This window comes from Glossina fuscipes, unplaced genomic scaffold (assembly GCF_014805625.2).
Source record: "Glossina fuscipes isolate IAEA_lab_2018 unplaced genomic scaffold, Yale_Gfus_2 74169, whole genome shotgun sequence".
NCBI lineage: Eukaryota > Metazoa > Arthropoda > Insecta > Diptera > Glossinidae > Glossina > Glossina fuscipes.
The window spans coordinates 5,500-20,177 of record NW_024004419.1 but is presented as its reverse complement, the minus strand read 5'-3'; the positions used below and the strand labels follow the sequence as shown (position 1 = coordinate 20,177).

At 36.9% G+C, this 14,678-nt stretch overlaps 1 protein-coding gene across 1 annotated transcript; it reads left to right on the top strand.

The window, feature by feature from the left end:
- Positions 1-1,884: 1,884 nt before the first annotated feature.
- LOC119643950 lies at positions 1,885-13,719 on the top strand. The gene is made up of 4 exons (XM_038043459.1): positions 1,885-1,960; positions 11,056-13,486; positions 13,547-13,610; positions 13,670-13,719. The coding sequence occupies exon 2, from the start codon at positions 11,155-11,157 to the stop codon at positions 13,450-13,452; it is 2,298 nt and encodes a 765-aa protein (XP_037899387.1). The 5' UTR covers positions 1,885-1,960; positions 11,056-11,154; the 3' UTR covers positions 13,453-13,486; positions 13,547-13,610; positions 13,670-13,719.
- The last annotated feature ends 959 nt before the right edge of the window (positions 13,720-14,678 follow it).

Here is a 14,678-nt window from a genome sequence, read left to right as displayed (position 1 = left end):
CGGAGGAACTTTCCCCGACTTTTATTGAATTGCTCGCCATCCGACATGCTATTAAGGTTGTTATCTCTGATGATATCAAAAGGTTTGTTTTTTTCTGATAGCAAGTCAGCTCTACTTCTAATAAATAAAGGAGATGCAGAGAATACTAGTTTGATATTCATAAGATGTTGCATGAGTCTCAAGTAGATGATTGTCACCTTGTTTGGGTACTTGACCACTGCGGCTTTTTTTTAAATGTAAAAGCCGACTTTCTTGTAGGGAGAGCTCGTGTTGATGAAACAATTTTGTCCATCAAATACACTCTCAATGAATCAATTCGGGCAATTCGCAACCACATCCTTCAACAGCTCAACGACAGATTTAAAGAGGTCGCGCGTGTTAAATCCAATCGCCTTTTCTATAAATTAAATCCCACATTTCAATTCAAATCCTTTTCTGTATCGCCTTTTAACTCCTGGAAAATCAAAATTCTTTATAGACTCATGAGTGGTCACACTTATGATTAAGTTTATTTAAAAATAATTCGCACCATACTATGCAATGTTGTCGAGTCTGCTGAGCATCTAATCTTCAAATGTCACAGGCTTGATGGCATTAGAGATACCTTTAGTTTCTTCAGGTTGTGTGACTGTCTCCTCGATCTCTTTGCAGCAAAAAATGTGCGTCATCTCGGGGAACTAACTTGATTTATTAAAAAAGCGAATTTATCATGTAAGAGTTCTTTCTTCTGCTTCTTCCTTTATTTTTTCTGAGGTTCATTCATTTTCTATTACCACAGCATTCCTTTTTCGATTTCAGCCAAAGTTTGCAACACTGTTTTACTTTCAACACTCAACTGACAGATTTACACATACACACACAATCACACTTAACATACCGGCTACAGTTATTACGGCCGCTCTTGTTTTTGTCACGTTTCATACATATTTCTGATCAAAATTACGACATTTTATTATCTGGACATATAAGCCACAAATCTATTGGCTTAGTCCATCTCCAACCAACAATCCAAAAAAACAAATAAATGTTTTTGTTGTTAAACATCATTAAACAGGGGTACATTATTGTAAGCCTCAAGGCTGTTTGCAGTGCAATCTTCAACAATCTTCTTCTGCCGCAAAACAGAAACCATTTTTATTGCTAGCACGGAACTCACTTTCCATATACCATAAAATTCTTCTCGCGGTGAGGTACCGTGATAGGAGCTTGCATCTGCTAACTACAAATTACCGATTTTGCCACCGAACGATGTTATTCTAGATGAAAAGTCCTTCGCCGGCCGATTTATTCTGGAAGCTCTTAGTGAATTATATAGCTTCGCAAATTGTACAAACGGAGAGTTGAAAGAATTGAAAGAAGTGAGAAAAGATAAGATATTTCAAGTAATTTAAATACATGTTAGCTACGCATTCCGCTATCTCCAAACGCAAATGTAATTTAATTTAATGTAAGTAAGCTCATGAAAGTAGTCGATAGTTGCACTAATTTTCCGTAAGAAATTCATTTATTAGCAAATTTATAGCCTGAACTATTATCGTATAGTTTGCATAACAAACATATCCTAATAGCATTTAGAGTGTCTTTAATCAAATCATATTTGCCTTGACGATCATTTAAACTATCCTGCTTCTCTTTCATCATCTGCAGCGTATCTTGAGCAACGAGCATAATAATAAGCAATTTGAAGGATAGCCAGTAAAACTGGTGTGACAACGTCGATAAAGTCAACATAATCGCACATAAAAATCGAACATTTCAGAGCTGTGTAATCGTCTTCTACAAGTAAAGCAGTTTTGTGAAGTAATAACCAAGCATACGAACTGCGTTCCAAATATCCGGCAGATTGCAAGTACTGGGCTAAAAACATTAAATCATCCATCAACAATTTCCAATCGATTAAGGCTTCATCACAGCTTATGAATTCATCATCAAACGTTTTGTAAAATATCTCAAAGCGCTGGTAAGCCTCTATTGCCATTTGCATTAATTCCAATTCATTCTTCAAGCAGGCAGCTTTCAATACACTACGCTTAAGCAATTGCTCTAAATTCTCTTCCAACAAATCTTTAGAATGTAGCGAAAAAATGTTCCTATGAGATATTCTAAGAGTTCCAAGCGATTTCTAGTACGTTCGCTCAAGATATATATGATTTTTGTACGCGCTTCAAAGCATAACTGTACAATTTACTTAAACGCACTGTCATCGCTAAGTCATATTTAGTTGGAGTAGAGTCAATTAAAGATTGCATTAGAACTTCATTGGATAGGCAATATATCGCTATGTGTTGCATATCCAACCAATAAAAAGTCTTTTTCTCCTTGAATTGAGCAATGGCCTTAAGGGGCCATTACAATGTTGGTATGAAGCCAGTAACCATTTATCGCCTTGTTCACTGGACATATAAAAGAGATTGATCTGATTGATAATTAAATTTGAGTCCAAGCCCTGATCCAGCGCAACTAAAGAAGCAATGAAACACATTTGTAAGTCTCGGTTTGTTAGTGAAAGAAACACATTAGTAAAGCCGACAATTCAGAGGAAATTTTTTCCTTAATTCTTAAAAACGATTCGAAAAGGTACACACGTGGTGGCTTGTCTGTTGGTTTGTACATTTAATGGAATTTGTTTGACACGTGGAAGCAATACTTACACACCCTCGCATGTAGACGTAATGGAATCCATTGGATTTATTACGTTGAAGCCGTAGTTGACAATGTGCGACATATTCCGAAGAATTAAATCCAGAACTTTTGCGGACATGTTTTTCATGGCAAGACTGTCAGTTTTCTTCTAAGAATATGCTACGGACAGTGACACGTGATTGGAAAATGGCTTATCTGGTTCATCAAGAAGACAGTGAGAGTGCGGAAATCTTGTGGAAATTTGATTTTGAAACTTCCAAACTTAAAGCAAAAACATACGCTCTACGCTTTGAGACGAAAACATTTGGCGAAGGTAATGTAGAACTCCCAACACATCCTTGTTACAAAATTCCCAAAAGTCACGCATATCCAAAACTGTGCTTGTTATGAGATTTTTGCCAAATTATCGGATGGTAAAAGCGACGTTGCCTGGCAGCATACATAGATTTTTAGACAAAGCTCGAATTCTAAAGACTGCCCCATTCGATTTACAAGTAGAACTTTTATAATACCATTAAATATAAAAATGATAAAGTTGAGTGCAATATCACGGTTTGCGTATAACCGTATTATTCTATGATAAGGAAAAGAAAGAAAAAAAGTATTGTAGTTTAACATAAATCCTTCCAAATCTTATTTTATTCAATTTCAATTGAATTGGTTAACCAACTCAAACCATTGACGGATTGTTTCACTTAAAACTAAAGACAATTGATTAAGATCTCTTACGATGACATAATAAGGAAACGGGCAATAATCTAAATACGATTTTTATATTGATTTTTTTGTATAATAGAATAGAATAGTAAAATTGTATAAGTAATTTAGAATTATTTATAAATCTTTGTTTCTCCTTCGCTAAATATGTTGCGACCATCGCTTAATATTAGCAAAAGATTCTCAAAGATTCCATTACCTGAGCTCTTACAACATTCCTCCGCTATAATGACTCGTATAAAATCTAAAAGTTCAGCAGTTTTTGTTTTATCTTGTGAAAAGTTCAAATGCTTGACTAATTTTGCTCCATCGAGCTGTTCCGTATGATTCAGTAGGATTTGCGGCCTCTCTCCAAATGATAGAACACTTAAGCGTCCACTTTCTAATAAAGTTAACGCATGCGAAACTAAAGATATGGCTTCTAATGTCAACATTTTCGAGTGATGATGGATTGATTTGGAATCATTGATGGCGATAGTAATCTTATAATCACGTTGGGCGGGTTTAGTACGCCTTAACCAGATTTTATCTTTGCGAAACTGCGACGCTATGTACCGTATAATTTTCTTCATATTTATGAGACGCCCGGTGCGGTAATCGCCTTTCAAATGCTTACACTTTCTGGGCTCTAAGATTAGGCGTAATATGCTCGCAAAGATCGCGAGCGTGTTGAGCCATACGGTTCGAGATGGAGTGCCAATTTTCACAGTCCTCATTAATTGGTAAAATCTATGTAAATTGGTGGAAGTTAGTTATAGAAACATAGTCGCATAAAATCGCAGACTTTGTCTTACCGGTTTCGGTACGCTCGCTTCTTGTTGATACATATTTCTTATTTTCAATAATTCAGCTGTGGTCATATCTTCGCCATATGAACCACTCTCTTACAGCAGTTCTTCACTGAAAATTTTAAATTAAAAAATCCAAAGCGCATTAAAAAGTAACAAAAAAAAAGGAAAAGAGCTAGAACTACTGAGTGGGAGCAGATGATTTTTTCTATTTTCAGAATAAAGAAGTTTATCTCGTGTATGTGTGGTATTTTATGAGTAACAAACAGGACACAAGGAAAGAAGAGTAGTTCACACCTTGCACCTTGTTGCATATGCCGATTGTGTTTGCAAACGTTTGACCGGTTCGTGTTTGCAAATGTTTCATTGTTCCACAGATACTACATACATTGAGCAGACCAGAAGATGAACACACACCCATGCTTAAATGTATTCTGAACGTGACATCGACCAAGAATATAGATGCTTTGGCGGGTTTTTCAAGCTTGCTTCTGTGCGTTATAAAGATATTGAAGAAACTGAAGCTATAACTTCATTTTCGCAGCTAGGAGAATATTTACAAAGGGCATCACACAGATGAACGGATGGGGATGCTTAAATCGATTCAGGATTTGATGCTATATATACTTCTTGGAGTCTCTGAAGGTACTTCCTTGGTGTTGCAAGCGTTGTGGCAAACTAGCGCCAATATTCGGCGTTGGATATAGTCCGCGTGGGCATAAACATGTCCATCTGTTCGTGTGCCTAAGTGTGTCATATCTGCCTTTCTCGACCACTTGAGAGTCCTTCTTAGAGAATCTTCCATGGTGTCAGAGGTCGACTGCGTGCGGACTCGTCACCGTGTAATCAACTATAAGGGAGTTCCAGGATATAACCTCATGGTTACGGAAGGGGCTACAAATAGTGTAGTATGATGAGGTGCATGGCGTTTGCTGAGTTGATTACTTCTCCTTGTGCAATAAATCCAAGAAAAAGAATAGTTGGCTGACTCTCCAGGAAATGTGGTTAGTTCGAATGCAAGTGTGACCATAATTATAGACGTAATGCCAATAATTCTAAAGCATTGCAAAAAAAAGCTATGAAATCCATGGACATCAGGTTGCCCACCCATTCAATGTCACGTGTTAGGCGGGTAGGGGTGGCTGCATCGGTTAAGACGGAGTTGTATATATACCATGTAAGAAACTGCGGCGGAAGCTGCTGTATGCAATCACAATTTGAACGCAACAGATTCAACCGGTGTGTGAGACGTTACCGCCATGGTGCGACCGTTCGTAGAGTACTCGTGGTAGCTCTAGTATTCCCAAAAAAGGGGATTTGGACCATCCTAAACTTTCATTATGGTACTTTAGTTCTTGGAATAGGCCCTCTCTTCTGCAAGGTTGTGTTGCAAGGCTGATTCACTCATTAATCTGCCAATAGTTCTAGAGAACTCGTCTGATAAAGCTTCATGCCGGGTGCAGAGATTAACAATTGACATAATCTATATCGTATCTGTGGTACACGTTTTTCCGTTCGCAAAGGAGATAACACCTAAAAATTTGCAAAAAAAAGGTTAAAGAAGACGCCTGCAACGCCCACATACCTATACAACTAAAACTGAGAACATCTTTGTTCCTTGCCTATAAACCATAACAGATGCACAATATAAAAGGTCCACTAAATTATTCTACAGAAACAGAGAAAATCAGCCGCGATCGTCATATACTATATACACTAGAGAGCATGCAAATATATATTTTCACTTCTTTCCAATCTGTTATGGGGTAACGTCGAATCTACTACAATTTTTTGTCTTTTTTTTTGTCATTCCTACGCTCTTTATTATTTACTTGCAAAGTGCTTTCGTATCGTCACTATATCACCCTCAACTCTCCGAAATAAGGCGTTATATGGCGAGCGGAAGAAGAAGTAGACTGATCCGAACCATTGCCAATCGTGTTGGTCCTTGGGTAAAAGCACCAATGTTAATGTACCAAATTTCATCAAAATTTGCGACCTATAGCTTGAATACAAGTTTACGCGGGCAGACACCAGACGGACAGACAGACAAATGAATAATAATGTTGCGTGTTACATACTTTGGCACACATTTACTCTACACCATAAGTACAAAAAAATAAGATGAGGGCAGTTCTCCTTTCAATCGAGAACGGACCGATGTCTAATAGTACTTCTCGAAAAGGGAACTGCATATGCGCAACAATGTTTAATATTAAAATTTAGCGTGAAATACTCTGGATTGTATACTTTTCTCAAAAAAAATTTTAGCATACCCCTTTCTCACATACTTGTTCCAATGGTTTTGAACCAGCCGCAATTAGCCATTCAGCCTCTAACTCGTCTTCTATGTTTTCAAGTTAGCATTAAGTTTATCAAAAATATGCCAAAAAATTAAAAAACAAAACATTAATGATAATCAATTATATTATATTTATATACTTTGTTCATAATATTTATCCTCGCACTGAATTTCCGGCTCATTATTAGGTGAATGCGTTTGTAAGGGGTATTCACTTAAAAATTCATTATAATCCTGATCTGAGGCATTATCCAACGACATGTTGCTGCTCATTTTATTACTGCTTTGATGAACATTCGGAAAATATGACATTATGGTAATGGTAATAATGATGAGAGTTACGATGAAAATATTGGTTGATTATTGATCAACTTTTCCATTTATACCAGAACAGTTATTAAAATGCAAGACTGACTAGAGTCTTTTGTGAAATGATTAGCATTTGTAGAGACGACTTTTGTAACATTTTCTTGAAGCAGCTCGTAGGGGAAGCTTACATGATTTTAGCTAAAAATATAAGAAAATAAAATAAGATTGTTAGGAGATTGCATGTATTTTGCAAAAGGCATTTGTTGGCAAAAATTCGTATAATAAATTATTTTCCATCATTTCTTCGCATTTAAACTTCAGCAGGGTATCCTTGATAACGCTTGAAGCGTGTGGCCGAGCATTGTCATGCAAGACGATGCCTTTGCGTCTGTTAGCCGCTACTGCTGGTCAATACACCGCTCAATTTGTTCAGTTGACCTCAGTAGATATTTGCAATAACGGTTTCATTCGGTTTTAGCAGCTCGTTATACACTACACCTTGCTGATTCCGCAATATGCATAGCAAGACTTTATGGCCATGAATATTCCGCTTCGGTGGCGATGTGAATGGTTCTTCTTGATGACGTCTTGCGGTTGAGATTGTCATAACATATTCAGATTGGCGTCGCCGATCGCAATACGCCACAGAAAACTCTTAGTTTTCTGCCTAGCAAGCAATGGAACCGCGATGTTGAGACGGGTCGAAATAGCATTTTCCGTCAAATCGTACGGTAACCTCCTTTTTCTCTCCTTTTGTATCTTTTCCGTCGCATGCGAACTTCCACAAACACTTGATTCATCCACTGCTCAGCTGTTCAAAAGTCCTTTGAGAGTTTCAGGTAGCGTTTCGTCCAAAGAGTTTTGCATTTCATTGTCTTCGAACTGTTCGGTCCCCCAGATCGCTCTGTTATTGACATCGACATCCTCGCTTTCAAACCGTTGAAACAAAACCAAAAGTTGGGATATGATGAATCAGCATCACCGTAAACTTCTGAAAGAGTTTGATGCAGCAGATATTCTTCAAGCCAAGCAATAAGAGGGATGAATGTCGAAAATGCAATTTGGAACGTTCCATGATTAGCACCTGTATAGACTTCTGTATAGAAAACATTAAAAAATTCCTTATGGCTGTTACTCCGTTCAGAAAATTTTTGTTGATTCGAAAGATTTGTCGCCTTTTTTGTTACATCGCCCGACTTTAACATTTTTATCATTTTTATCACTTGCAAATTTAACATTAATTATATCATTATAAGCCAATGCCTGAGCGTTTATTCTCCGCCTATCTTTTCGCTTTCCTTTCTATCTGCCTTTTTGTCGCTTAGCCTTTAATAATAATTATTTACCAATTTATCTTAGTCCACAGTTGTATATAAATCCATTGAAAGAACTTCACTGGATCAGTCTGTCTCTCTTTATATCGTATGTGGCAAGCATTCTCTTAGTGAATTTCTTTACTGCGTAATTCTTTCGGTAATTTTCGATTTAAATTAATCCCACATCATCATGTGATAAACCATGAATGCAATAAAACCAAAAGAAAAAAAGAAAAATCTTTATAGCTGGTGATCACTTCACCTAATTACCTAGTTTATTTCATATTATTCATTTATTTGTTACATGGATGTATGTATTTTTATTTATTTTTGGGATTGTTTAATTGTAATCTCCTTCTAGATCTTCTAGATTTGGATTTCTTCCCTCTAGATGGCTTATTCGGTTTGGTGTGACGGCAATGCTCGCATCGCTCAGCACAACTCTTCCTTTCCTTTTGACTTGTATTGGGACTCTTCCATTGTTCCAATGTTCTAAAACATATCTATGCTTCTTTTATGGACATGATCTAAATATTTGCGAGAATTTCACTTAAATTTAGAATTTCGAAGTAGTACTACTTTGTGAATATAACGGCCTTTACAAACTTCACTGTCTTTTCCCAAATCCACTTCACAAAATCAGGAGCCCAATGGTCAAATATAAAACAAGAAAAATGTAGATCTACGCTTTATGAACGAACCTTGCTTTTCTTACATTGAGACATTCTCTCTCTATAAATACGAATATATATATATACATATATGTATTATTTGTTTATTTATTTATTAGTTTATATATAAAAATATTATATAAAAAAACAAAAGCTTTATTAGGGAGATTTGTTTGAGTAAATTTGTTAAAAGTAGATCATATAATTATTGTATTTACCACCAACGTTCAGAACAGTTTTCTAACTTATGTATGTTCTTTACTCTTAATGCTGGTTTTAAAAAAGCAATAGCTGATATGCGAACAACATGTACGTACACACATAATATACGAGTACATACAAGTATGGCGGCGCTCATTTGTTGTTGTATGCCGCCGATATGAAAAAAACAAGCTAACGGCTTTCAGCGAGAAAACAAAAGCATTTCAAAAGTGCACGAGGAAGTTTTGTAAATTGCAAAATTGTTAAATAAAATAAAATATATAAAGAAAAAAGAGAACCGCATTCTATCGTATAAAGAATACATATTTTGGTAAAGGATGGATTCTAGTCAACTTTATTCAAAATTTAGGCAAAACTTAATCAAATGTCATTCGAAATACTTAGATTGGTCATATATCATTTTTAAATTAAATTTTTCTTTATTTAAATTAAGAATGTTTCCTTTAAAAATAGATTTTCGAAGAAAATAGAATACAGGCAGTTAAAACGTATATGTCCCCATGTTTTGTCTTGTTTTATCAATTTAGAAAATAGCATGAACATTTACAAACGTTACGCGCAAATGCGAAAATTATCAACATTAACGACTACAGCGGCATGTCACGTGTGTTTTATTTACACTTTTTTTCATCCATTTGCAAATCATTAGAGGAAGATCACACCAAAATAGGTTCATCAACGTTCTAGGTGCAGCCTACTTATGGTAGGCTTGTGTAAGCATCATAAGATCTTAGATTGTTCGGAAAATCATTTCGTTTCTTCTCAGAAGTGGATTTAAGCGCATTTTTTTACAGCCAAACTGACACTCGAGTTAATATTATAGTTTGAATTAAAATCTGTCCAAAGTTCAGTAAAACCAGTTAAATCTGTTGAAAGTTCAGTAAAACATCTTAAAATCTTTTAATAACATTGATTCAATTCTTAGAGAGGTTCTTATTCTAAGATGATGATTTCAGCATCGTTAGTAGTGGTACATCTTTAGTGAATTTTATCGATACAGACGTTGGCAAATGCCCGAAACTTATGGCTTGACTTAAATGGATGGAAGCTGTATCATTACCAAGAGGCCAATAGAAGAGGTTTCACAATTCTCGATTAACGAGTGTGCGTTTTACATTTATTTAGAATTCATTTGATGTGAAAAGTTTGTTTTAGTATGATTTATTGTTTAGTATTTCTGGTCATAAACAAGCGTTATCTGCATCATTATATTTTTGCAATGAAAATGAAGAATAACCATTAAAAACACCATAGGGGGCCACGGCCCGCCATTAAATACCCTACATCAGCCAACAGTTGTTAATATAACGACTTTTCAAAATAAGGTGTGGTATGAGAAGTGGTCGAAAAAATGGTCCAATGCGAACTATTTGCAATAGCTTCCGCCGTTGGGCCGAAACTTTCAGTCTACCCAATCTCCCGAAAATATTTCGAAGTCTACGCGCCTCAAATTGAACACAAGAATTAGGTGGACAGATCAGCGATCCGTATGACAAAAAGTAACAAAAGTCCTTCCGTGTATTACCTATATTCGCACAAACTTAACCTATCCCAGTACCGCAAGTGGTGCAAGGTATAAAACGTCCAAATTATGAAAACTTTTAATGATTTTTTTTTATTTATTTACAAAGTACAGCAATTTGCTTAATTATTACTCTATAAGAAGCTTTTCCATTGTTTCAGCTGTGTGACTGTTAGTTAATTAGCAATTAAGTTTCTGTATAATGGGAAAATCAATCGTATATGGCGTAGATTTAAGTCCACCTAAACTAACCTTTTTCCCTATAAAAATTTCTACTTTTATGTGTTGGCTTTAAAGGGAACCTTTAGAGGTTGATGATAGCTCTGAAGTCTTCCTTTTAAAATTTAAAAAGAAAAATAAAAAGAAATAAAGAAAATAGTACGTATTTAAAAGCATAATTTAAAGAAATGTAAAAAATGTAATGCTATGTATATATATAAATAAATTGAAATTAAAAATTGCTGATCTGTGTTTAATTTTTATTTAACTAATAATAATCATGAGATATGTATTTATATATGACCAAATGTTCTTATCGCCTTTTTGTTTCTTTTCTTCTTTTCAGGATATATTACTATTTTATATTATTACTTATAACATTTATTTTATTATACATATTATCATATATATTATTTTTTATTTATTTTATATATAGTACACCAATATGGTCTACATATCAGACGTAATATTTAGTGAATTATTGAAGAAATACCCAGGATTGTGGGGTCTGGAAGAGGGATATATTTGCTGGAAGGTAGCTGGTAGGGAGTTAGCTGACGTACTGACAAAAAAAACAGGTATGGTTATAACAGTAGAAGATGTCAGGTTAAAATTGAAAACAATTAAAATGAGCTTAAAGCGATTGGACAAGTCGGAGGGGACAGGTTATACGGGTATGAGCCCGTATGTGTGGTACGCGCACAAATTAGGATTGAAACACGCTGTTGATAGAATAACTACACAAATGTTAAATTACGGGGAAGTACCTGTAGACGCAGTGTGCGGAGAAATACAGAGTGACACGGATTGTGAGTTAAAAAAACTGCCGGAGAAAAGAAAGAGAAAACAAACTGGGAAACAAACGGAAAACCAAATAGAGGAAAGCCCATTTAGTGTAAAAAGCCCCGATAGATATAATAGCAGTAATGATTGTAGTTATAATGTAAATAGGTACACCGATGATATATACGAAGAGGAACCGACAACATCGGCGGAGGCAGCGCGGAAGGAGAAGAATAAACGCCTTGAACCCGTTGTCAACCCAGATGAAGGCCAGGAAATAGAAGAAACTGACAGCGTGATGCCGGACATTGAGGTACTCCGAGAGGTCGTGAGGAAATTAACTCCTCACGACAAAATCGTACAACTACACTTCGATGAAGTGTACACAGACCAAGGATCAATATATTCTAGAACCGAGGATATACTGTATGGATGCGGGTACATCCTAAACCAAAAATTAACGGAGACGGAGGAGTACCGGACGGTCCTCGTCTTCGGTGTGCGCAGCATCTTGACGGCGTTCAACATTCTACTCAGCGCCCATCCTATCACCCGCTACAAAGGCAATGCAGACCTATTAGAGGAAAATTTAACAATAGCAGAGGAGATCGGGCTGGATGTAAAAGCGGTGGTCTGCAATAGGAGCGTTCAAAATCGCAAGACAGTAACGAATTTCACAAACGGCAAATACAACAGGCAACGTGCGGATGGCAGCATGTATATTGTCGTGCACATGTACGACTATATACACATCCTGGATGAATTTCACCAAGAAATTATACAACACAACCGACGATACGACGCCACAATTGTCACCAAAGTAGCTGCGCGGAACGCGCCCATCTGGAGACACTGGAAGAAGAGAGGCGCCAGCTTGTTAGTTACCTCACCTCAAAATCTAATGGAAACAGTTCAATTTTTCACTCCAGCAATGCCAGCAATGTTGAAAACAGCAATTGATCGAAAATTCATCAGCGGTGCCAAAGAAATTCGGACGTATGAGCTCCTCGCCGCTTTAACAAAATTTAACTCAATATTTCACAGCGGAAAAATCAGCAGCACCAAATGGCAGGCCCAGAAAGCGGTGCTAGCAGAAGTTACAAAATACCTCCAGGCAACCCTTGAGGTGGACCTGCTAGCGAGCGAAACCGTGCAAACAATGAAGAGATTTACGGAACTAATGGATGGGCTGCTGGAAGCTTACCCTGGCATAACTATCCAGGCGTACAGAGTAAGCCACGACCCACTGGAACGTTTCTTCTGCAAGATAGCGCCAATGCAGGGAAAATGTACCAGACCGACGACAGAAATAATGAAGCTGGTCAACCGCCTAATTAAATCACAAATCGACTTTTGGGGCAGCGGATACTCGACCACCGATGATTACCACCTTATAGAGAAGATGGATTATAGAACGGCGGAACACCAGGCCGAAGACAAGTTCCTGCCATTCGGCCTGGATGGGGTGGTATTCGACGACATACTCACCGGAGAAGTAACTGAAGAAGAGGAGGACTACATCCGGCTGCTCACGGGCTACGGAATAGCTCAGTATATACGTGAACAGGTGCGTTGTCAAGAATGTCTAGAAGACCTCACCCAAAGAAAAGAAGATGTCTGCTCACAACTTACCGGTGACATTGTCGCCAATGACCCGAGAGACGATGTCATCCTAGCCCACGAATATCTGGAACCCGAATTCCCAAAGCCTAAAGTCTATGCCGCATTTTGTGACGCCTGCGATATTTACAAGTCCATTATGCAGAAACATATGGTCGAGGCAAACATCGGCAAGCGCGTGCAGGCGACGATAGTGGCACGGCTTGCCTTCTTCAGGGAAGCAGGCTCCTGTACCAACGGAAGAAACCACCGAACAAATCTTCTGGGCTTCATCATCAATTTGTTGCTAATTGGAAAAAACTGGGTACAACCAACTGTCACCAATGTGTCATCATTTTGACGGAAAATCGTGCGGGAAAACCAGTAAAATGAAGGTGATTAAATTATTTTATTCAATTAACTTAGAAAATACTGATTTCATTCTTCTATTTTAGAACAGAAAAAGTCCACAAGGATTGTTTTGAAGGAAAATCGTGCGGGAAAACCAGCAAAATGAAGGTAAAAGCAATATCATATAAATATATACATAAATCACTAATTTCCTTCTTCTATTACAGAATACAAAAATATCCGCCCACCATATTCTCCGCTCAAGTATAGGCCCGCATAAGTAAGGAGAATCGCGCTTCAAAAGCCGCAAATAAAAGGTAATTGAGATATAATCCAAATGTGTAAATAGCTTTCTCACTTTCATTCTAATTTTTTTCTTCAGATTGAAAGGGAACGATACACCGCCACCCACCGCCTCTTATACGTTGTCAAGATTCATCGTATGTCAAGGTAGTTGTGTTTATCTTTAGTTATGATTATGTATAATATTTTCATTTCTTTTTATTTCATTTCAATTTAAAAACAAAGTGGAATAAACCTGCACTATCGCCTCAGCGAAATGCGATACTTGCGTAGGCCAAATGGTAAGTTCTGGTCATCTTTGTATACAAAATTTATTATTCACAATATTTTTCTTTTGCAGATTTGAGGATAGCATAGCAGGAATTTTTATTTATTTATATGTATGTTATGTATCATTATGTATGTATATATTAGCGGGGCTTTTTATTTACTACGTATTATTACGTATTATTACGTATTACTATGTATTATTATGTATTATTGTTATTGTATATACTATCGTAATTTCTAATTAAGTCTATAATGGTGTAGGCCTACACGGGAGCCAACCATTTAAAACAATTGACAACGCGCCTTTCACGGTACCTCATGGGTGGTGTGGAAAACCGTCTTAGGAAGCCGATATAACTAACCAACGATAAAACTATTATCTTTTCGGCACGACGAGGATTGTTGATGTCAAAGTATTTACCGGTGCCGTCTTGACTGGCACTGGCTGACCAGGTACTCGGCGATGACTCCAGTTAGTACAGCGAACTCCACAATATATAGAGATGTAGAGATGTGTGGAAAACAATGTAAGGATAACAAAAAATAAAACCCTGTTCAAGTGCGCCGTTATGTAGTGTGTGGAGCATGAACCTTTGTGTGTACCCCGTATCCGAAGATCGCCGAGCGGCCGCTATAAGATTTCCGGAAACGGGATTGAAGCCG

Excerpts from the sequence above, each read along its gene's own strand:
- LOC119643950 (XM_038043459.1), top strand. The coding sequence starts at position 11,155 with ATGGTCTACATATCAGACGTAATATTTAGTGAATTATTGAAGAAATAC.